Raw genomic sequence first — 21,960 nt, forward strand, 5'->3', positions numbered from 1 at the left:
GAAGCCCCTCAAACAGCAGAGTGGGAATTAGTGACAAGATGCCACAGTGGTGGCAATGGTAGTCTTTGACCTGTGACCTTTGTGACTTGCATTCAATCATACAATCGACCAAATATTTTTTTAAATAAGAAAAAGATATTAAATTTATACGGTTTACTTTGTATTTGACAAACTATAACAGGGATACAGGGTATGTAAGAGCCAAAATGTGCGCACTTACCTTGACAGTCGGCGCCCCGGGATCCATAGGCTGGGTACGGCCATCTTGATTCCTTCGGCTGGTGCACATGAGGTGGGTTTACATGTTGGAGTTCAGTTGGCGCATGCGCGAGAGTTAAGGGCTCGAATTCACTGTCGTCAGAGCTATCACAACTGAATTTGGTTCCCCCTTTGTCCAGCCCCCAATAAATTCCCTGTCTAAGTGTGGTGGGCAGTGGTGGGGGTATTCAATAACTGTCAGTAAGCTAGTATCAATTGGCTTTCCCGAGTTGCCCAAGGGTCCAAGGTTCAAGTTTCAAGGCTTTGGGTTGAAATCTACAGTAAAAGTCCAGTCTGCTCAGGGATTGGGTCGGTCCAGATTTTCCAGATTCTCAGGCAGTTCTTTTAAGGTTTAAGGAGAATAAACAGGTAAAGTTTGATAATTTATTAACGAAACATATTTTCATATAAAATACAAAGAACAATAAGACAAATAAATATTTGTTCTTACATTTCTGCAACCTCGGCAGGATCGCTTGTTGCCACTGTGAATCAGTGGTGCGTACGCACACACACAAAAGCCAAGAGTTTTTGAGAAGTCTGGATTCTCGTTTGGTCTGGATTTTAGCCGAGAGTTTTTGTGAAATCCGGATTCTCATTTGGTTTGGATTTTAGCCAAGAGTTTTTGAGAAGTCCGGATTCTCGTTTGGTCTGGATTTTAGCCGAGAGGTTTTGAGAAGTCTGGATTCTCGTTAGGTCTGGATTTTATCCGAGTGTTTTTGAGAAGTCTGGATTCTTGTTAGGTCTGGATTTTAGCTGAGAGTTTTTGAGAAGTCTGGATTCTCGCCTGGTCTGGATTTTTGGCATCTGGATTTTTGGATTTTCACTCCAGTTTGTTTATTTGTCACTTTCTTACCGTGTTCAGTGATGCGAGTTCTTCAAGGAGGAGACCAATGGATTAGTTCTAACGTTCATAGAGTCACACGGAGTGCAGTTTACAGAGTTGTAAGGAAAAATGATTCATTAGCACCAAGCAACGGGAGCATGGGGAGCACTGTGGTGGGGTTTGTTCAGGAGCCTGATGGCTGTGGGTCAAAACTATCTTGTTGGTCCACAATTTCATACTCTTGAGCCTTCTCCACAATGGGGGGGAGGGAGAAGAGGGTGTGTTCGGGTTGTGATAGGTCTATCAGTGGGTTGGTTACCTCTCCCAGGCAGTGGGATTACATAAAACATTGAAACCTGGAGCACAGTACAGGGCCTTTGGCCCACAGTGTTGTGTCGACCTAATAACCTGTTCTAACAACTGCCTAGAATTTCCCCACTGCACAACTGCATGTTTTTTTTTCAGTTCTTTGTACCTATTTCTTAAAAGGTCCTATTGTCCCTACCTCCACCGCCGTTCCATGCACCCACCATGCTCTGTGTGTAGAAACTTGCATCCCTTCCTCCCAAGCACCTCAACAGGATGCCCCCTCGTGCTAGCCCATCCAATGAGAAAAGATCACGTTCACTCAGCCTATCCTCATAAGCCATGCTTTCCAATCCTTGTTAGTCTCCTCTGCACTCTCTCTACAGCAGCCATATCCTTTGTGTAGTGAGGTGACCAGAACACAATATTCGAGTGGGGCCTAAAACAGAAAAGTCTGCGGCTGCTGTGATTGTAGCCAAAACCCCCGGAAATGCTGCAGGAATTCAGCCGGTCTTGATGGGTACATAGGAGGTAAATATTATGACTGACATTTCAGGCCTGAGCCCTTCTTCAAGGTAACCAAGGTCTTACATGATGTCCTATGGCTTTCTGGCCCATGAGCCCGTGCCACCTAATTAACCTTCAACCCCACCCCCATACGATTGGAAGAGTGGGAGGAAACTGGAACAGACAGCACCAGATTACAATCCAGGTCACTGGCACTTTAATAGCCCACTACGCTAACCAGGCCACTAACTGTTCATGGTATATAGATGAGAGGTGGAATCTCCGGGGCATTGGTGAGAATACACGGAGTGTAAAATGGTGCTGGGGAACTTGTATGACCATTTTTATTTCTTTGGCTTGGCTTCGCGGACGAAGATTTATGGAGGGGGTAAAAAGTCCACGTCAGCTGCAGGCTCGTTTGTGGCTGACAAGTCCGATGCGGGACAGGCAGACACGATTGCAGCGGTTGCAGGGGAAAATTGGTGGGTTGGGGTTGGGTGTTGGGTTTTTCCTCCTCTGCCTTTTGTCAGTGAGGTAGGCTCTGCGGTCTTCTTCAAAGGAGGTTGCTGCCCGCCAAACTGTGAGGCGCCAAGATGCACGGTTTGAGGCGATATCAGCCCACTGGCGGTGGTCAATGTGGCAGGCACCAAGAGATTTCTTTAGGCAGTCCTTGTACCTTTTCTTTGGTGCACCTCTGTCACGGTGGCCAGTGGAGAGCTCGCCATATAACACGATCTTGGGAAGGCGATGGTCCTCCATTCTGGAGACGTGACCCATCCAGCGCAGCTGGATCTTCAGCAGCGTGGACTCGATGCTGTCGACCTCTGCCATCTTGAGTACTTCGACGTTAGGGATGTAAGCGCTCCAATGGATGTTGAGGATGGAGCGGAGACAACGCTGGTGGAAGCGTTCTAGGAGCCGTAGGTGGTGCCGGTAGAGGACCCATGATTCGGAGCCGAACAGGAGTGTGGGTATGACAACGGCTCTGTATACGCTTATCTTTGTGAGGTTTTTCAGTTGGTTGTTTTTCCAGACTCTTTTGTGTAGTCTTCCAAAGGCGCTATTTGCCTTGGCGAGTCTGTTGTCTATCTCATTGTCGATCCTTGCATCTGATGAAATGGTGCAGCCGAGATAGGTAAACTGGTTGACCGTTTTGAGTTTTGTGTGCCCGATGGAGATGTGGGGGGGCTGGTAATCATGGTGGGGAGCTGGCTGATGGAGGATCTCAGTTTTCTTCAGGCTGACTTCCAGGCCAAACATTTTGGCAGTTTCCGCAAAGCAGGACGTCAAGCGCTGAAGAGCTGGCTCTGAATGGGCAACTAAAGCGGCATCGTCTGCAAAGAGTAGTTCACGGACAAGTTTCTCTTGTGTCTTGGTGTGAGCTTGCAGGCGCCTCAGATTGAAGAGACTGCCATCCGTGCGGTACCGGATGTAAACAGCGTCTTCATTGTTGGGGTCTTTCATGGCTTGGTTCAGCATCATGCTGAAGAAGATTGAAAAGAGGGTTGGTGCCAGAACACAGCCTTGCTTCACGCCATTGTTAATGGAGAAGGGTTCAGAGAGCTCATTGCTGTATCTGACCCGACCTTGTTGGTTTTCGTGCAGTTGGATAATCATGTTGAGGAACTTTGGGGGACATCCGATGCGCTCTAGTATTTGCCAAAGCCCTTTCCTGCTCACGGTGTCGAAGGCTTTGGTGAGGTCAACAAAGGTGATGTAGAGTCCTTTGTTTTGTTCTCTGCATTTTTCTTGGAGCTGTCTGAGGGCAAAGACCATGTCAGTAGTTCCTCTGTTTGCGCGAAAGCCGCTTTGTGATTCTGGGAGAATATTCTCGGCGACACTAGGTATTATTCTATTTAGTAGAATCCTAGCGAAGATTTTGCCTGCAATGGAGAGCAACGTGATTCCCCTGTAGTTTGAGCAGTCTGATTTCTCGCCTTTGTTTTTGTACAGGGTGATGATGGTGGCATCACGAAGATCCTGAGGCAGTTTACCTTGGTCCCAACAAAGCTTGAAAAACTCATGCAGTTTGGCATGCAGAGTTTTGCCGCCAGCCTTCCAGACTTCTGGGGGATTCCATCCATACCTGCTGCTTTGCCACTTTTCAGTTGTTCGATTGCCTTATATGTCTCATCCAGGGTGGGAACCTCATCCAGCTGGGGAACTTGTATGACCATTTTTATTTAATCTGCTGGGATTTTGGGGAGACCTCTTGTTGAAACCTGGTCTTCAACCTGAATAACTGCATCATGGTGGCTAAGTCCACAAGCGTGCTGGAGAAAATCTGAAGCACGCAGCATCTATAATGGGTAACCAGCATTTCGGGCCTGGGCCCTTCGTGCAGCTGTTCCTGAACCTGGTGGGTGCGAGTCTTCTGGCCCCTACACCTCTTTCCTGATGGTAGCAGCGAGAAGAGAACGTGTGCTGGGTGGGGTGGATCACTGACAATTGCTGCTTCTCTCTGATGGCAGCGGTCAGTGGTCCTCAACCTTTCTCATTCCACTCACATACTACTTTAAGTTTGAAAACCACTGTTTTAATCTTACCTAATGGACTTGTTATGTGCACGGTTTCAGAACTCCAAAGGAAATGAGCGAATGACAATTTTTCTCAAACAAAGTATTTTAGTAACAATTGGGTCTACGACAGAGGTTCTCACCCTTCCCTTCCCCACTCACCTGAAGCAATCCCTTACTAATCACAGAGCACCGATGGCCTAAGGATTTCTTAAAATGGTATGTGAGAACCACTGCTGTCGACGTTCTCGATGGTGGGGAGGGTTTTACCTGTGAAGTCCTGGGCTGTCCACTACCTTTTGGAGGGCTTTACGCTCAGGGGTATTGGTGTTCCCGTACCAGACTGTGATGCAACTGGTCAGCACACATCTCTAGTAATTTTTCGGGGTTTCTGATGACATACAAAACCTCCGCAAACTCCGGAGGAAGTAGAGGCGCTGATGTGATTTCTTTACGACACCCTTAGTGATTTGGGTTCAGGAAAGATCCTCTGAGATGGTGACTCCCAAGAACTGAAATTTGCTCACCCTCTTCACCTCTGATCCCCCAATGACCTCTGGATCGTCCACCTCTGGCTTTCCTTTCCTGAAGTCAACAATCAACTCCTTAGTTTTGGTGACATTGAGTGCGAGGTTGTTGATCATTCAACCAAGATTTCACTCTCTCCCCTGTAATATACATGATTTCAAAGAATTTAAAAAATTTTTAAAAATAATGGTAGCAGGCCCTTCCTGCCCATGAGCCCATGCTACCCAATTGATCTCCAACCCCTGAAACCGGAGCACTCAGATGAAAAACACGAAGACATGGGGATAACATGCATCCTCCTTACAGGCAGCACGGGATTGGAACCCCGGCCCCAATCGCTAATCCCCAGAGAACGTACACCCTTACATACTGCGCTGTAACGGTGTTCCACTAACCGCTGCGGCCTTGTTGAGGGACCTTTGAACTCAGCGAAGACCCCTCCGACCAGTGCAGCACTCCCTCGGTATAGATCGAGAACTGCGGCCCACCCTCTCCGCGTCCATGACCTTTCCGATGCAAAGGTCAGGAGAGTTAACCACTGAGCCACGGCTGACCACACTCAAGGTGGGAAGTAAATCAGTGCCGCTAATTAGCAGCAGGGACTCCAGTTATAGAGTCGGTCCTGGCCAGAGTACACAAATTCTACAGAGGCTGAGAGAAATTTGCAGCCCTGCCAAGCTTCAATTTAGTCATTATATAAATTCCCAAAATAGCAACATATTTCTCTTTGACAGATTAAATGTCTTTCTCTCCTTGTCTCTGTCAACACCTGCTGCAATGTTTGGTTGAGATCTGGCCAACATTAACAGCAGATGAAGGGGAAGGATTTTCATAGGTTTCAGATGTGAGCTTGGGTCTCTTAATCTCTTATTCGGACGCCTGCTTACATTTCGCTCACACTCTGATGAAGGGCTCAGGCCTGAAACGTTGTTCATGTATCTATATAAAATACATTGGTTAACTTGCAGATTTTCTCCAGCAATGGATAGAGGAATGGTCCGGGCCGGTGCCAAGGGGGAGGGGGTATTTGCGGGACGCCAACCCTGGGATTGGCTGACCAATCCCAGCCCTACTCTCTTGGCCTCTTTGATGTGTGGCTTGGAGGGCAACCTCGAGATGATGGTACTCCCCATGCTTTGAATGGGGTTAGGAGGTCCATTCTAAGGAGCCTTGGTGAGTTGATACTCTGCTTCCGGTCAGAGGAATCCTAATTAGGGTCTTAAAAATGGTAATAAATATCTGTGGGGTCTGAGGACGATGAAACGCGATGACCTCCCAGAGACCAAACATTTCAATTTTGCACTGACATGTCTGTCCATGGTCCCGGTCACTGCCAAACCGAGACCACCCTCTAATTGGAGGAATTATACACTCCGTCTGCACACTCTCCAATCAGATGGCATTAACATCAGCTTTTCCGGTTCCTGATAGGCCCATCCTATTTCACTCTCTCTCGCTCTTTCTCTCTCTCTCTCTCTCTCTCTCTTTCCCTATGTCTCCTCTCCTCCACCTTCATCCCTCTCCATTCACATAGCTACCCCACTCCATCCTCCCATCACTTCCCAGCTTTTTTTCTCTCCTGTCCTCCTACCCATATCAACCTATGACCTCTTGCCAGTGGGCCTGTGCTCGTTAGGTTTCTGATTTATTGTCAGAGTACATACATGGCATCACATACAACCCTGAGATTCTTTTTTCCTGAGGGCCAGGCAGAATGACCATTTACTGGTAATTCTGTAAAATTGTACTCAATTTACATGTGAACAGATAAAGAAATATAAACAAACTGACTGTGCAATGCAGAGAAAATAAAGTCAATAAAGTGCACAAGTCCCTTAAATGAGTCCCTGATTGAGTTTGTTGTTGAGGGGTCTGATGATGGAGGGGGAGCAGCTGTTCCCGAACCTGGTGGTGCGAGTCTTGTGGCACCGACACCTCTTTCCTGATGGCGGCAGTGAGAGCAGAGCGTGGGCTGGGAGGTGTGGATCCTTCATGATCGCTGCTGCTCTCTGACAGCCGCGTTGCCTGCAGGTGCCCCCTGCCCCTTCCCCCCCAACCATTTTAGTCAGGCACCCACCTGCTTTTTGCTCACCCCTTGACGAAGGGCTCAGGCCTGAAACACTAGTTCTGCATCTTTACCTCTGCTGTGTGACCTGCTGAGTTTCTCCAGCGCTTTCGTGTTTTAAAATTCACTTTCCTCAGGCCGAGTGTTCACGGTGGTGTTCAGCACACGTCCCATTTACCAGCACTTAGCTTGTAGCCTTCTTCAGCAAATGCTCATCAAAATACTTAAACATTGTGGGAGCCATCCACCAACCCCTCAGGCAGTGCGTTTAAAAAATATCAACCATCCTCTGGTTGACAAAATTCTTTCTCAAATCCCTTCTAAATCTCCTACCTCTTTCCTTAAGCGAAACCTTCCGGTCAGTGACACCTCTGATATGAGGAAAAATTTTTGTTCGAATAACTTGCCTTTTCTCCTCATAATTATGTACAGCTAGGAAATGTTCCCCTTTGTTCCTTCAAGACTTCAGAATCAGAATTTATTGCCATGAATGGGCACAAAATCCATTGTTTGGTAGCAGGGTCATAGAGGAAATATTGCTCCAAGATTATAATTTCAAAATCCATAAATTAGTGCCGAAATAAGTGAGGTTCATTGTCTGTTCAGAAATCTGATGGTGGAGGGGAAGATGCTGTCTCTGTACTGTTGGGTGTTGGTTTTCAGGCTCCTGTCCCTCCTTCCTGATGGTAGCAGAGTGAAGAGGGCATGGCCTGGGTGGTGGGGGGTCCTTGAGGAGAGAGAGGCTGCTTTCTTAAGACGCCGCCTGTCCTCGATGGAGTGAAGTCTGGTGCACGTGATGGCTCTGGCCAAGTTAACAGCCCTCTGGATTTTTTTTTCTTGCATTGGCACCTCTGCACCAGCAAAGCAACCAAGCAGAATGATCTCCGTGGTATACCAGTAGAAATGTGTCTTGAAGGAAAACAGAGCCCAGAGAGAGGGTTCCTCATCACTCAAATGCTCATCACTTGACTCCTTCATCCTGGCAACACTCTGGCGATTCTTTCTCTCTCTCTCTCTCTCTCTCTCTCTCTCTCTCTCTCTCTCTCTCTCTCTCTCTCTCCCCCCCTCCCCCCCGCCACGCCAACTGCCGATTGTTCCTGATTACGGAAGGCTTCCTGACGCAATGTAAACAGAAGCGGGAACCAAATGGAATAGTCTATAGCAGTGGTTTTCCACTCACATACCACCTTAAGCAATCCCTGTGCCAGAGAAAAAGTTTGAAAAGCCCCTGTTTTAATCGTCCCTCATGAACTCGTTATGTGCAGGGTTTCAGAACTCCAAAGGAAATGGGCCAATGACCATTTTTCTCAAGCCAAATATTTCAGTAACAATGATTCTCAATCTTCCCTTCCCACTCACATCCCCACCTTAAGCAGCCCCCGACTAATCACAGCACTTTTTTAAAAACATACAAACTTTATTTAAACGACAACATTAAAAACAGAAAACGCACATCGAGCTACAACACCAAAAACCACCATAACGTGGCAACAAAACCATGAGAAGCAGTAATGACGACCACCTCTCTATTACACATCAAATTAAAACACAATTTTCACCATCCACCGCATCCACGGTCCCCTGGGGGCCCCACCATTCCCTGAACTCAGACACTGGGTGTTCCCGCTCCAACACGGCATGGACCCAGACGTGACCCCAAAAGGCAGGCAGGCAGCCCACTCGCCCCACCCCCTTGACTGCCCGCTGCCTCAACCCGTGAATGGCCGATTTTGCCAACCCCACGAGGAGATCCACCGAACGCCCGGCCCCCTTGCGCACCGGGTGGCCGTGAACCGTGGGGGCTGAAGTGCAACCAGAACCTGAGGAGCAGCCTCTTCGGGTAGGCAGGCCGCAGAAGTGACAGGCGATCACAGAGCAGTTATGGCATAGGGATTACTTAAGGTGGCAAGTGAGTGGAAAGAAAAAGTTTGAAAACCACCAGTCAATATTCATCTCTGCGCAATTACCTCTGAAATTCACAAATCCATCAGTGTAGGTAACGTAATTATTCGCTTAATCCCTCTTCTATCCAATTTATCAGCCCTGTTCCATTACTTCACAGTTGAATTGCACAGTAACAGGCCATTCAGTCCATTGAATCTGCACTCTCCCATTCAACATTGATTTCATTTTATTCTCCCTGCGTATCAAAACTGATCCTGCACACATTAACCAGCCGACCCGCCCGCCTTTGGATTGTGGGAAGGAAGCAAGGACATGTGGCAGTCACTGGGGAGAAGTTGCAAACTCCACACAGGTGGCGTCCGAGCCCAGAATTGGAGCCTGTCACTGGAGCTGGTAGACAGCAGCACTGCCTTGCTGCAGTGTAGGTGGGCAGTGTTTAGTTTGCTTTCCAGCAGATGGATCCACCATCAGCAGAAATTGCTGGGTGCCACTTACAGTCCAGAGGAAGAGAAGCAACAATGGATCCCCTCAGAGTGCCTGTGGATTCGCCCCCCCCCCCCCAGCACTCCCGCGGTGGCCGCCGCCGCACAGACTTCGGTCCAAACCATCGGCGACCCAAGCTCCAGATGCGAACCTCCACCACAATCAGGAAGGCCTTCTGATCCCTCAGCCCCCTCTCACATTCCCGGTTCCGATATTTGTTACCCCTACACCCAGTCTCGAGCCAGACTCCAGGTGTCTGCAGCCCAGTGTGTATCCTTTGACTGCAATTGCCTGCGCAGGTTCCTCGCCTCGAGCCACCAACAGCCTCAGAACCTATCTCTGCTCTGCTGCCGTGGTCACCGTCTTGTGGGCCCCGTCTCCTCTGCTTCTGAAGAAGGTTTTCAAGGATTGCAGAGGGATTTGGGCTGCTTAGAAAAGGGGGCTGAAAAATGGCAGATGAAATTTAATGCTGATAAGTGTGAGGTGCTTCATTTTGGTAAGAAGAATCAGAATAGGACATACGTGGTAAATGGGAGAGCATTGAGGAATACAGAAGAGCAGAAAGATTTAGGAGTGACGGTACATCATTCCCTGAAGGTAGAAACTCACGTGAATAGGGTGGTGAAGAAGGCCTTTATCAATCATTGCATGGAATATAGGAGTTGGGAGGTGATGTTGAGATTGTATAAGACGTTGGTGCGGCCTAATTTGGAGTTCTGTGTGCAGTTCTGGTCGCCTAATTATAGGAAGGATATAAACAGAGTGGAGAGAGTGCAGAGAAGGTTGACCAGAATGTTACCTGGGTTTAAGCATCTAGAGTATAGGGAGAGATTGGACAGATTAGGTCTTTATTCTTTGGAGCGTAGAAGGTTGAGAGGGGATTTGATAGAAGTATTTAAGATTATGAAAGGGATAGACAGAGTGGATGTGGATAGACTATTTCCGTTAAGAGGAGGAAAGATTAAAACAAGAGGACATGAGTTAAGAATTAAGGGGCAGAGGTTTAGAGGTAACATGAGGGGGAACTTCTTTACTCAGAGAGTGGTAGCGGTGTGGAATGATCTTCCGGGAGAAATAGTGGCGGCGGAGTCAATTGTATTATTTAAGAAAAGGTTGGACAGGTATATGGATGAGAAGAAGATGGAGGGTTATGGGCATTGTGCAGGGAGGTGGGACTAGAAAGGGGTGTTTGGTTCGGTGCAGACTAGAAGGGCCTAATGGCCTGTTTCCGTGCTGTAATTGTTATGTTATGTTTACATTTTCTTTTGGGCTATGTTTTGCTCATACTTTGATGAAGTGCTATAACCTCACACTGTTTCCTGCAGCAGTCTGCTATCCCTCTACGGATTTGCTCCTTCAATTCTCGCAGACTACTTGGTACTCTTATAACATAACCTCTGTTAGTGCGGTTGTACCTTCCTGTTCCTCAGCTCCACCCGTACAACCTCATGGCCAATTAACACTTTTTTGCCGGCCGGTCTGGGCTGCTCCCCCCCCCCCCACCCCACCACTCTTTCTTTCCTTCTCCCCAGCCTTTTAATTAGGAGCCTGTCTGCTTTTTTACTCACACCTTGAAGAAGGCCTCAGGCCCGGAATGTCGGTGATACATCTTTTCCTCCTGTGGAGACCTCTCTGGAAACTAGGCCCTTCAGACTTTCAAGCAGTGTCTCTGGACTGTGGAGCTAAGCACCAGGCAGGGCAGGCCCTAGGTGAGTCAGATAGATCAGGGACCCAGAAAATAAAATACATTCTTTAAAAAAAATAGTATATTTCAACAGTGACTCTGTAAAGCACGTCTTCAATGCACCTTTTTTTCCTCTCAGGGTGACAGCCTCTGACATTTGCTGCTATCAGTGCAAGGTCAGGGGAGGAAGGTTTAGGGGAGACGTCAGGGTTTTTACACAGAGAGTGGTGGGTGCCTGGAATGCTTTGTCAGGGGTGGTGGTGGAGGCTGAAACAATAGGGACAATTAAAAGACCCTTAAGCCCTTCTTCCCCACCGGCGTCCCAGTTAACTGGCCGGGCAGTGTCCCGGGATTGGAAGCCGTTTGTGCCATTTCCACCTTTAACCGGGACACTGACTGCTTTCCCACTGAACTCAACTCGTCCCCAGGGGATTTGGAGCGTCTACCTTCGAATGGAATGGGAGGAGTTTGACCCTCTTCCACTGGTTTAATTGGCTGATGCCGGGGATATGAATCAGGGTCAAGGCCGCCAATCCCCGGCGTGACTTGGCGCCGGCACGCTGATTGTTGTCCTTTTCCACTGGCACCTTGTCCCAGAAATTAACGGGGAATTAGACAGGCACATGGATGCAAGCAAAATAGAGGGTATTGGGTGTGAGGTAGGGAAGGGTTAGATTGTTGAGTATATATAGGTTGGCACAACATCACGGGCCTGTATTGTGTTCTAATAGAAAGGTAAGAGCAGTGGCTTCATTAGGGTTGGTCTTACCCTCCACCTCCCCAATATATATGTTGTAAAAATATAGAATAATATGTGATAAAAATAGTTGTAAATTGCTTAAGTGTAATATTTCTTAGATTATATGAATACTAACAACAGAATGGTTTTGTAAAATCTTTCTGCATTGAATTACAATGTTATTAGTAACTGAGCAGATTTTTCTCCTTCTTTTCCTTTAACGACGACTTAATTCTCAAAAAAGTCACTGATATCAATTCACAAACACTAATGACCACAATATTGTAGCTAAAACTTCAGAAAATTTGGCAAAAGCAGCGACGATAAAAACACCACCAGCAACAAAAACAACAGCGTTTGCTGATGGCGCGTGGAGACGGAGCCACGTGATTCAAAGCATCGCTGTCATTGGGTCATTACGACAGATCTGACCGGAGCGCATTAGAAAGTTCCAAAAAATCAATGAGCTTCAAGTTTTAGCCTTGTACATGTACGCTGGGCTGACGGAAAATGTTTTTGTTGTTAGAACGAACGATGAGGATATTTTTTAATTTAAAAAAATCATAAATTTCTGTTGAAACACTGCACAGAAATTTTATAGACAGTTATTTTGGTGTCACCCCCTCGGATGGTGTCACCCCCTGCACCCCCTCCCCACCATGACACCTTTTTGGGCAGCCCAGTGTTGGCAGCATTTTTCTGTCAGCATCTGCATGTGTAGATTAAAATTATAATTATGTTGCACCATTTGTGGGTGGCAGAGGTAGTGAAGTGGTGAGCACAGCGCTCTGACCACACCAGGGGTTCGAATCTGGCGCTGTCTGTAAGGAGTTTGTACCTTCTCCCACCCTTACGGGAGTCAAAAGATCACTTGGGTGGCCGACTTCCAACTGTAGGAAGAAAAACCTGAATATATATTTTATCAGTGTCCTGGAGGATGTGCCGCTGTTTTCTCCCCGATGTGTGTCTGTCTCCATACGATGTGGCCACTAACCCCTGTCCTTCCTCCCCACCGGCCACCGTTAGAATGGGCTGAGACGCCAGGAGCTCGCTCTCCTCAGCCCCCTCCACCAGTTGGAGAGGCAGGTCAGCGAGCTGCGACTCGACGGGACCCAGACGCCTGGAGGGGAGCCAGAGATTGATAGCCGGCCAAGCTCAGGTAAGCCTGAGGGTGGTGGGGGAGGGGGGGTGTACTGATATGTTTTCCTCCATTGTATAGCCCCGACCAGTTACTGTATATATGAGGCTGGCCCGCCCACTAATGACTCGTCTCCTCCCCTTTTGCCCTGGACATAAAGGTCGCGTTACTTCCCCCTTTCCAGCCATCCGTACCTGGATCCGGGCCAGCCAAAGTCTTATATGCATTAAAGCCTATTGATCCTGCAGTCCATGACTCTGTGGTTATTGATGGAACCTATCGGGGGTAGGAACGGCATGGTGTATTGGGGGAGAGTGAATGAGGGCAGGATGGGGAGCGGGCCATTCCAATAGACTTGAGTGATTTAAGGATTTGCAGATCAAGATGATCTTGTTCCACTTGTATCTAACTCTCTGGCCAGACTGCACATCCTGCCAGCACATGGGGGGAATGATCTGTCAGCCTTTGTCCTTTGTAGGTTGGTGCTGGTTTAACAATGACCTTTTGCTCTCACTTTAATGCCGTTGAATGCAAGGGGCGCTGAGTGTTCTTCTGTCAGGTGAAAAGAATTATGTGACTGGGCGGTAGGGAGCAAGTTAAATTCGATTCGTTCAGGGTTTGTTTTCCCAACCGAAATAACAGACAGAAGTTGGGGGGGGACGGAAAAATCGTCAAGCGTCTCGACGATCAATGTCACGGAAGGCGCCCGACTCCAATTTGCCAGCTCCCCTCTGCCCATTGAGCACCCCCAGCCCCTGAGGGTTGGAGACTCTGGGGTGGAGTGTCACTCCGAGTATTCCACCCAAAACCGTCCAAGCAAATCTGTCTTGATCTGTTCGCAAAGATCGTTTCCATATGTTCCCGTTGGGGAGAGGCCCCAAGTCCCAAGTCAAGGGATTTAAGGTCAGTTCAGGGGCAGCGTTTGATTCCGCTCCTTTTCGAATCTTCCTGATGGATTTTCCCATGCCAGCAATCTGTCAGGAATACTGACGTCTTGCTTGGATGGCCTGCTCAATTCGTTCTGGGTTTTTTCTTCGATTCTCACCCTTTTCTTTCATCCATTTCCCTATTTTTCAAACTTTAAGTCCATAAGAGTGTTTGTGTTTCATTTGTTTCAATCCTTTCCCTGCTTCTGCCTTGTTTGATGCCTCTCAAGAGATAATTGTCTATGGAGATTCCTTGGTAGTGCCATTTCCTCTCTCCATCTCTCTCTCTCTCTCTGTTGTTATAATTTCATATCTTCCTCTGGGCCTCCCTATCTCTCGATCCCTATTTCCGTTTCTTTCCTCCACATTAAAACCATCCGAAAAGGTTGTTCCTCAGAAGCACTGGAGGAACTCAGCCACTCTCGCAGCGTCCATACGAGGGACACGTATATTAGCGACACTTAGGCACAGAGGTAATTCCATATCCTGAGGAAGGGCTCAGGCCCAAAGCACCAGTAATATATATTTCCCTCCAATGGGCACTGAGTTCCACCAGCAATTCTGTGTTTTTTTACACTGTCTGCAGACTTTTGTGTTTCACTCCTGGGATTTTGTGGAAGGAACTTGAGAAAAGCAAGTCCCTTTGTTTCCAACCCAGAAGGTTGTTGGTTTCCATCCACTTACATTCAGGAACTTCAGTGAAGTTGGGTCTGAAACAGATCAGCCACAATCGGAGCCAACTCCAGTTCCAACTTGTGTTCCTTCTTGTTCTGAGCCACTGCTACACGTTGGAGACTCTGAGATGTGATGAGAATTGAGGGGCCTTCTCTCTGAAGTAAAAGATGCCATGGGGAACCTATCCCACCAGTACTGTACATCAGGGTGAATCAATAACAGACCCATCCCCAACAGTATAGTACCCCAGTGCAACACAGTGATAGGCCTGTCCCCACCAGTACTGTACCCCAATATTACACACTGACAGACCCATCCCCACAAGTACAGTACTCCATTGTTATACAGTGACAGACCCGTCCCCACCAGTTCTGTACCCCAGTGTTACACAATGGCAGACCCATCTACACCAGTACTGTACCCCAGTGTTATACAGTGACAGACCCATCCCCACTAGTACTGTACCCCAATGTTATAGTGACAGACCCATCCCCACCAATACTGTACCCCAGTGTTATACAGTGACAGACCATCCCCACCAGTGCTGTACCCAGCTTTACAGTGATGGGCCTTCCCAACCAGTTTGTACTCCCTTCAGAGCTGGTAGGTGCTTGTCTGTTCTGTGGGTTCTGCATGCTTTTGCCTGACCTGCTCGAGGCATGGACCTGGTACAGTTGATGGGTCGGATCGCATCCCACGCAGCTACAGAGAGTGAATGTATGGGCCGCACCTTAACACGCTGATTTTGTTTCTACACCTCCCCTGCTCTCCCCACGTACCACCCCATGTGTTCTCCCCTACCCCCCACTCCCCCTTCCTCCTTCCTGCAGGCTTCTATGAGCTGAGCGAGGGCCCGTCTCCGGCACTGTCTGACTCCTCTGCCTCCATCTTTGCGGAGTGCTTTCCCAGCTTGCATTCTGTCGCCTGCAGCTACTCGCGGCTCGGCTTGGCTGATGCTCGCATTAATTATGCAAATGAACGCCCCAAATCTTTAGGTAGGTGTGCACCCAGGCGTCTGTACAGGAGGGGGGGCAGAGGAGGAACCCATGTCTGTTTTACACCAGCACCCTTCTCTGTTAGATGTTGAGGGTTTATCCAATACTTTTTTGAAAGTCAATATTAAATCTGTCGCTTCTGGTCTTTCAGGAAGTAGAACCATAGAACATTTCAGCACTGAAACAGGCCCTTCGGCCCTCTAGTCTGTGCCAAACTAATATTCTGCCTAGTCCCATTGATTATTTCCCTCCCTTTGTAACTGTCGAAATACTTAAATGTTAAATTCGAGCCTGCATTCACTTTGCAGTTCATTCCACACTCCTGCCACTCTCTACATGAAAGGCATGTTCCCCTAATCTCCCCCTTAAACGTTTCCCCGTTCACCCTTAAACCACGTCCCCTGATTTGTATCTCACCTAACCGAGAAAAGAAACTCTCTTCTCCTCCCCTCCTGTTGCCAGCAACCCCAAATTAATTTCAGTCGTGGTCAGAGAGCTATGGAGTCCAAACGCCACAGAAACAGGCCCTTCTGCCCACGGAGTCTGTGCTGACCCATTTGGACTAACCTGACACTGGACCCATTTTATTCCTCCCAGATTCTACGCCTCACAAGGGGGAGTTTTACAGCAGCCAATTAACCTACAATCTGCACGTCTTTGAGACTGTGCAAACTCCATATAACGTCAGAGGTCAGGATCGAACCAGACCTGTCTGCCATGCCATCTTAAAATCATTACCGATCCATTCAATCCTCCTTTCCCAGTGAACCATTCTTCCTCTCCTCCTGCAGAAGTGAGTTAACCCTCCCTCAGTCAGTCATACAGCACCAAATCAGGCCCACCCAGCTGTGCCTACCTTCGTACCGATCTATACCAATCCATCCATCACCACATGGTGCACCGCCTTCTATTACAGCGCCAGTGACCCTGGGTTTGAGTCTGGTGCTGTCTGTAAGGAGTTTTTACATTCTCTCCACATCAGGGTGGGTTTTCTCTGGGTGCTCCATTTTCATCCCACCCTTAAAAACAACGGAGGTTGTAGTTCATTTGGGCGTAATTGGGCGGCATGGGCTCGCGGGCAGGAAGGGCCTTTAACCATGCTGTAGGGCAGTGGTTTTCAAATCTTACATTCATCGTGGGAGTAGGGAGATGAATTACACCAGTGATTCTCAACCTTGTTCTTTTCACTCACATCCCATTTTAAGTAATTCCTAGGCCATCGGCATTCTGTGATTAGTAAGGGTTTGCTTAAGGTGGGATGTGGGTGGAAAGAAAAAGTTTTAATCATCCCTCGTGGACTCGTTATGTGCACGGTTTCAGAACTCCAAACGAAATGGGCCTATGACCATTTTTTCTCAGACCAAATATTTCATTAACAATTTCATTCTAGAGCAGTGATTCTCAACCTTCCCTTCCCACTCACATCCCACCGCACAGCTTGCAAATTCTTTACTAACATTGAAAACATGCATCCCTTCTCCCCCACCCACCCCCAACAATTGTAGCACCTCATTTCCAGCCCCAGTCCATGTCCGGCCTGTGCTGATCTAACCCTGGAGTGTGACAGTGTTATGGAAACTTCACTCTGTATCTACTTGCACTGTCCCTGCCCTGGGAGTGTGTGACGGGACAGTGTAGAGGGAACATCACTCTGTATCTGTCCCGTGTCCCTGCCCTGGGAGTACGTTACGGGACGGTCTAGAGGGAGCTTCACTCTGTACCTACCCCGTGTCCCTGCCCTGGGAGTGTGTGACGGGACAGTGTAGAGGGAGCTTCACTCTGTATCTAACCCGTGTTCCTGCCCTGGGAGTGCATGACGGGACGGTGTAGAGGGAGCTTCACTCTGTATCTACCCCATGTCCCTGCCCTGGGAGTGTGTGACGGGACAGTGTAGAGGGAGCTTCACTTTGTATCTAACCCGTGTCCCTGCCCTGGGAGTGTGTGATTGGACAGTGTAGAGGAAGCTTCACTCTGTATCTAACCCGTGTCCCTGCCCTGGGAGTGTGTGACGGGACGGTGTAGAGGGAGCTTCACTCCTAACCCATGTCCCTGCCCTGGGAGTGTGTGACGGGACGGTGTAGAGGGAGCTTCACTCTGTATCTACCCCATGTTCCTGCCCTGGGAATGTGTGATTGGACAGTGTAGAGGGAGCTTCACTCTGTATCTACCCCGTGTCCCTGCCCAGGGAGTATGATGGGACAATGTAGAGGGAGCTTCACTCTGTATCTAACCCGTGTCCCTGCCCTGGGAGTGCGTGACGGGACGGTGTAGAGGGAGCTTCACTCTGTATCTAACCCGTGTCCCTGCCCTGGGAGTGTGTGACGGGACAGTGTAGAGGGAGCTTCACTCTGTATCTACCCCGTGTTCCTGCCCTGGGAGTGCGTGACGGGACAGTGTAGAGGGAGCTTCACTCTGTATCTACCCCGTGTCCCTGCCCAGGGAGTGTGATGGGACGGTGTAGAGGGAGCTTCACTCTGTATCTACCCCGTGTCCCTGCCCTGGGAGTGTGTGACGGGACAGTGTAGAGGGAGCTTCACTTTGTATCTAACCCGTGTCCCTGCCCTGGGAGTGTGTGATTGGACAGTGTAGAGGGAGCTTCACTCTGTATCTAACCCATGTCCCTGTCCTGGGAATGTGTGATTGGACAGTGTAGAGGGAGCTTCACTCTGTATCTACCCCGTGTCCCTGCCCTGGGAGTGTGTGACGGGACAGTGTAGAGGGAGCTTCACTTTGTATCTAACCCGTGTCCCTGCCCTGGGAGTGTGTGATTGGACAGTGTAGAGGGAGCTTCACTCTGTATCTACCCCGTGTCCCTGCCCTGGGAGTGTGTGACGGGACAGTGTAGAAGGAGCTTCACTTTGTATCTAACCCATGTCCCTGTCCTGGGAATGTGTGATTGGACAGTGTAGAGGGAGCTTCACTCTGTATCTAACCCGTGTCCCTGCCCAGGGAGTGTGATGGGACAATGTAGAGGAAGCTTCACTCTGTATCTACCCCGTGTCCCTGCCCAGGGAGTGTGATGGGACAATGTAGAGGAAGCTTCACTCTGTATCTACCCCGTGTCCCTGCCCAGGGAGTGTGATGGGACAATGTAGAGGAAGCTTCACTCTGTATCTACCCCGTGTCCTTGCCCTGGGAGTGTGTGATGGGACGGTGTAGACGGAGCTTCATTCTGCATCTACCCCATGTCCCTGCCCTGGGAGTGTTTAACTCAACTGAGAAATGCACTGACGTTGAGTGTCGATTTTGCTTTCAGCTGAACCCCTGCACCCAGACCAAGACGAGAGTCTGAGCTTCACTGACAGTGACTATGTCTCCTCGGTGCCCCGCTCCTTCTCAGCCACCCACTCCGAGTCGCTGGAGGCCCTTGCAGACGTACGGCCAAAGTACCCAACCGAACTGATGACCCGGGACAGCCTGGAGCTCTTTCCATTTCCGAGCCCCCTCCACGCCATGGCGCTCCAGAGCCCCCTCCTCTGCCAAGGCATGCGGGCAGGCAGTGAGGACAAGCCTTTCTCGCCCAGTTCCTTCCTGGGTGCCTACAAACTGGAAGGGGATGGGGAGATGTTCTTTGGCACCCAGGGCGAGCTCCCTCAGGGCCTGGAAGCCATCCAGTCGAGGAGGTTGGAGAACTACATCACAGGCCTGGTCCACAAGAGGGTTTACCCTGTACGGACAAACAAGCCAAGGACAAGCCTCAGCACAGACCCCATCAAAGGTCTGATCAGGCAGAGCAGCTTGTGCCATAGGGGTACTGATCCTGCAAGCCTTCAAAGTCCCAGTTGCGAGATGTACCCCTCGTCTGACAGAGGCAATATCTCCAGTTCCCACAGCTTCGACAGCGGTTTGACCACCGCAAAGTACAGGCCCCAGTGGAACACAGGCGGGGATCAGCTGGCAGGCAAGAAAACTGTCCCGGACACCTTTGCAGCTCAGAAGCAAAAGGGCAACGAGGACTCCCAACACTCCCAGAGTTTGCGGAAGCAAATCAGGCTGATGGCCAACACTCCTCCCATGAGGCCAACTTCCCTCGAGTACCGTGACTTGAACTATCACCCGGCCGTGCGGGGATCGCCTCAGGAGAATTACTACCAAAATGTGTACGAGCTGGACGACAGGCTTCAGGCCTTTGCATCCGCTAGACCTGATTCAGCAGAGGCCCACTCGCCGACTTTCGAGCAGGAGGTGAGAGGCCAGAGGTCACCCCTGAGGGAGGCCGATGAGGATTGCCAGATGGTCAACGCGCAATACATTCCGGCCAAGCAGCCGTACAAATGCCACGGGGGCGGGCAAGCGGGGCGGGCCAAAGCCGCCATCTTGAACAAGTGCCGGTCTGCTGACCTGTCGCCTGAGGGAGGGGCCCGGGGCTTCAGGGAGAAGGGCAAGGCGCTGGGCAAGAAGTGCCGCTTCAGCGAGGACTCTGAGGGGACCAAGAAGAATGGCCGCAAGGCCTCCCCACGGGGCAAGAGGACCTGCCGCTCGAATTCAGAGAATAGCCTGCTCAGCAGGCAGGGGTCCACCTGCGTCAAGTACAACACGGTGGAGAGGGACGAGGGGCGGTCGCTGCAGCCGGGGCGGCAGGCCGGGGGTGGCTACCGGCGCTGGCGGTCCACGGCGGAGATCTGCCAGGAAGGGGCAGCCGCAGCGACGACCTCCAACCCCTGTCCGACGGGGGGAGGCCAGCGGCGGGTCCGGAGGTACCAGAAGGCCCAAGGAAGCGACTCAGAGCGCAGGGCCCAGGGGGCGGAGGAAGGACCGGGGGTCAGAGTCTATGGCACCCGGTGTTACGGTGACAGTGAGTCGAGCCTGAGCGAGGCCGAGTCACCTGGGTTCAGCACATGCTCCAGTGACACGGACGAGGAGGGCGGTGGCCTGGTCTGGCCCCAGCAGGTGGCCCCTCAGGCTGCCCAGCCTGAGGTCTTTGTCAAGATCAAGGCCTCGCACGCGCTGAAGAAGAAGATCCTTCGCTTCCGCACGGGCTCCCTCAAGGTCATGACCACTGTCTGAATGGAGAGCGGAAGGACGGTGACTGACCGCCTTCAAAGCCTCCCAAGACTCAGGGCGTCCTCGAAGTGCGTTGATGCCAAACGACACGGCCCATGTAAATTTAGGAAGAGTTGGCCATTAATTTTCAGGAAGAACTCACATCCCCCAAATAACAGGTTGATAGGTGACAGGAACTACCCACGTCCCACACACGTACAGGTTGATAGGTGTCAGGCGTGACTCATGTCCCACATAACTACAGGTTGGTAGGTGACAGGAAAGACCCATTTCCCACACATGTACAGGTTGGTAGGTGTCAGGCGTGACTCATGTCCCACATACCTACAGATTGGTAGGTGACAGGAAAGACCCATTTCCCCCACACGTACAGGTTGGTAGGTGTCAGGCGTGACTCATGTCCCACATACGTACAGGTTGGTAGGTGTCAGGTGCGACCCATGTCCCACACGCGTACTGGTTGCTAGGTAACAGAAACTACCCACAGTCGAACAAGTTAGTGGATGACTCCAGGCCCCTATCCCTCTTGTCAGAGACTGCAAGGAGGCGGCCAGGATTCCCTTCCCCTCTGCTTGAGAGAAAACCTGGAGGTCCCCAGGAAACCACCGACCAATTGGATGTGAATGCACATCCCAGCCGAGTAGCTGGGGTCTTGATTCAGGGGAGGAGCTTGCGAGATGGGGAGGGATGAAATATGGCCAAAATGCTAACTTGGGCCATGGTTAATTGTCGAACTTGCTTACTTGAGCCCCTTGCCTTGTGTTGGGCAGTCTCTGTATGAAATAATGTACATAGCTACTCAGTATGAGCCTTTCACTCAGTCCTGTAAGAGTTATCTGCCATAGGAGTTGGTGAACAGGTAGGATGTGGGATTCGAGGAGGCACTTGCTGGTTTGAATCACGGGAGAGGGGCGGGTGACTGTTGAGGGGGTGGGTGGGTGGGGGTGGGGGGTGAATTCACCTTCTTCTATTCTTCCAGCTCCCCATCCCGTGATGTTGGGGCTACACCGTCGGATAAGGTGCAACAGGAGCAGCTTTGGTGGGTTCCAAAGATCCGGAAAGGTCCCTGGGGGCAGAGAGGATGGTATAAGGGGGGACTTGAACAATATTGTGCAGAGGGTGGAATGGTCTCGCTCTGCACATTTTAGTGATGTAGAGGAATTAATGTTTTTGGAGTGGGGGGGATGATATTTTTCAAGCCTGAGAGAGGTTTGGAAAGGTTGACCTTCATCCCTATTCCCAGCAATATGTGCTACTGATATTTAGTTTAAAAAATTTTAGGCATGCATACAGCACGGTAACAGGCCATTCTAGCCCTTGAGTCCATGCTGCCCAATTTACACCTCTGTACATTTCGGATTGTGGGAGGAAACCGGGAGAGCGGACACGGATTGAACGTACAAAC

The 21,960-nt window shown here is 49.9% G+C and overlaps 1 protein-coding gene across 1 annotated transcript; it reads left to right on the forward strand.

The window, feature by feature from the left end:
• The first annotated feature begins 206 nt into the window (after positions 1-206).
• On the forward strand, positions 207-21,462 carry LOC138748091 (dapper 1-like). Its single transcript, XM_069907781.1, has 5 exons — positions 207-254; positions 547-627; positions 12,844-12,976; positions 15,387-15,551; positions 18,808-21,462. The coding sequence occupies exons 1-5, from the start codon at positions 207-209 to the stop codon at positions 20,556-20,558; spliced, it is 2,178 nt and encodes a 725-aa protein (XP_069763882.1). The 3' UTR covers positions 20,559-21,462.
• The last annotated feature ends 498 nt before the right edge of the window (positions 21,463-21,960 follow it).

Source organism: Narcine bancroftii, chromosome 13, assembly GCF_036971445.1.
Source record: "Narcine bancroftii isolate sNarBan1 chromosome 13, sNarBan1.hap1, whole genome shotgun sequence".
Taxonomy (NCBI): Eukaryota; Metazoa; Chordata; class Chondrichthyes; order Torpediniformes; family Narcinidae; genus Narcine; species Narcine bancroftii.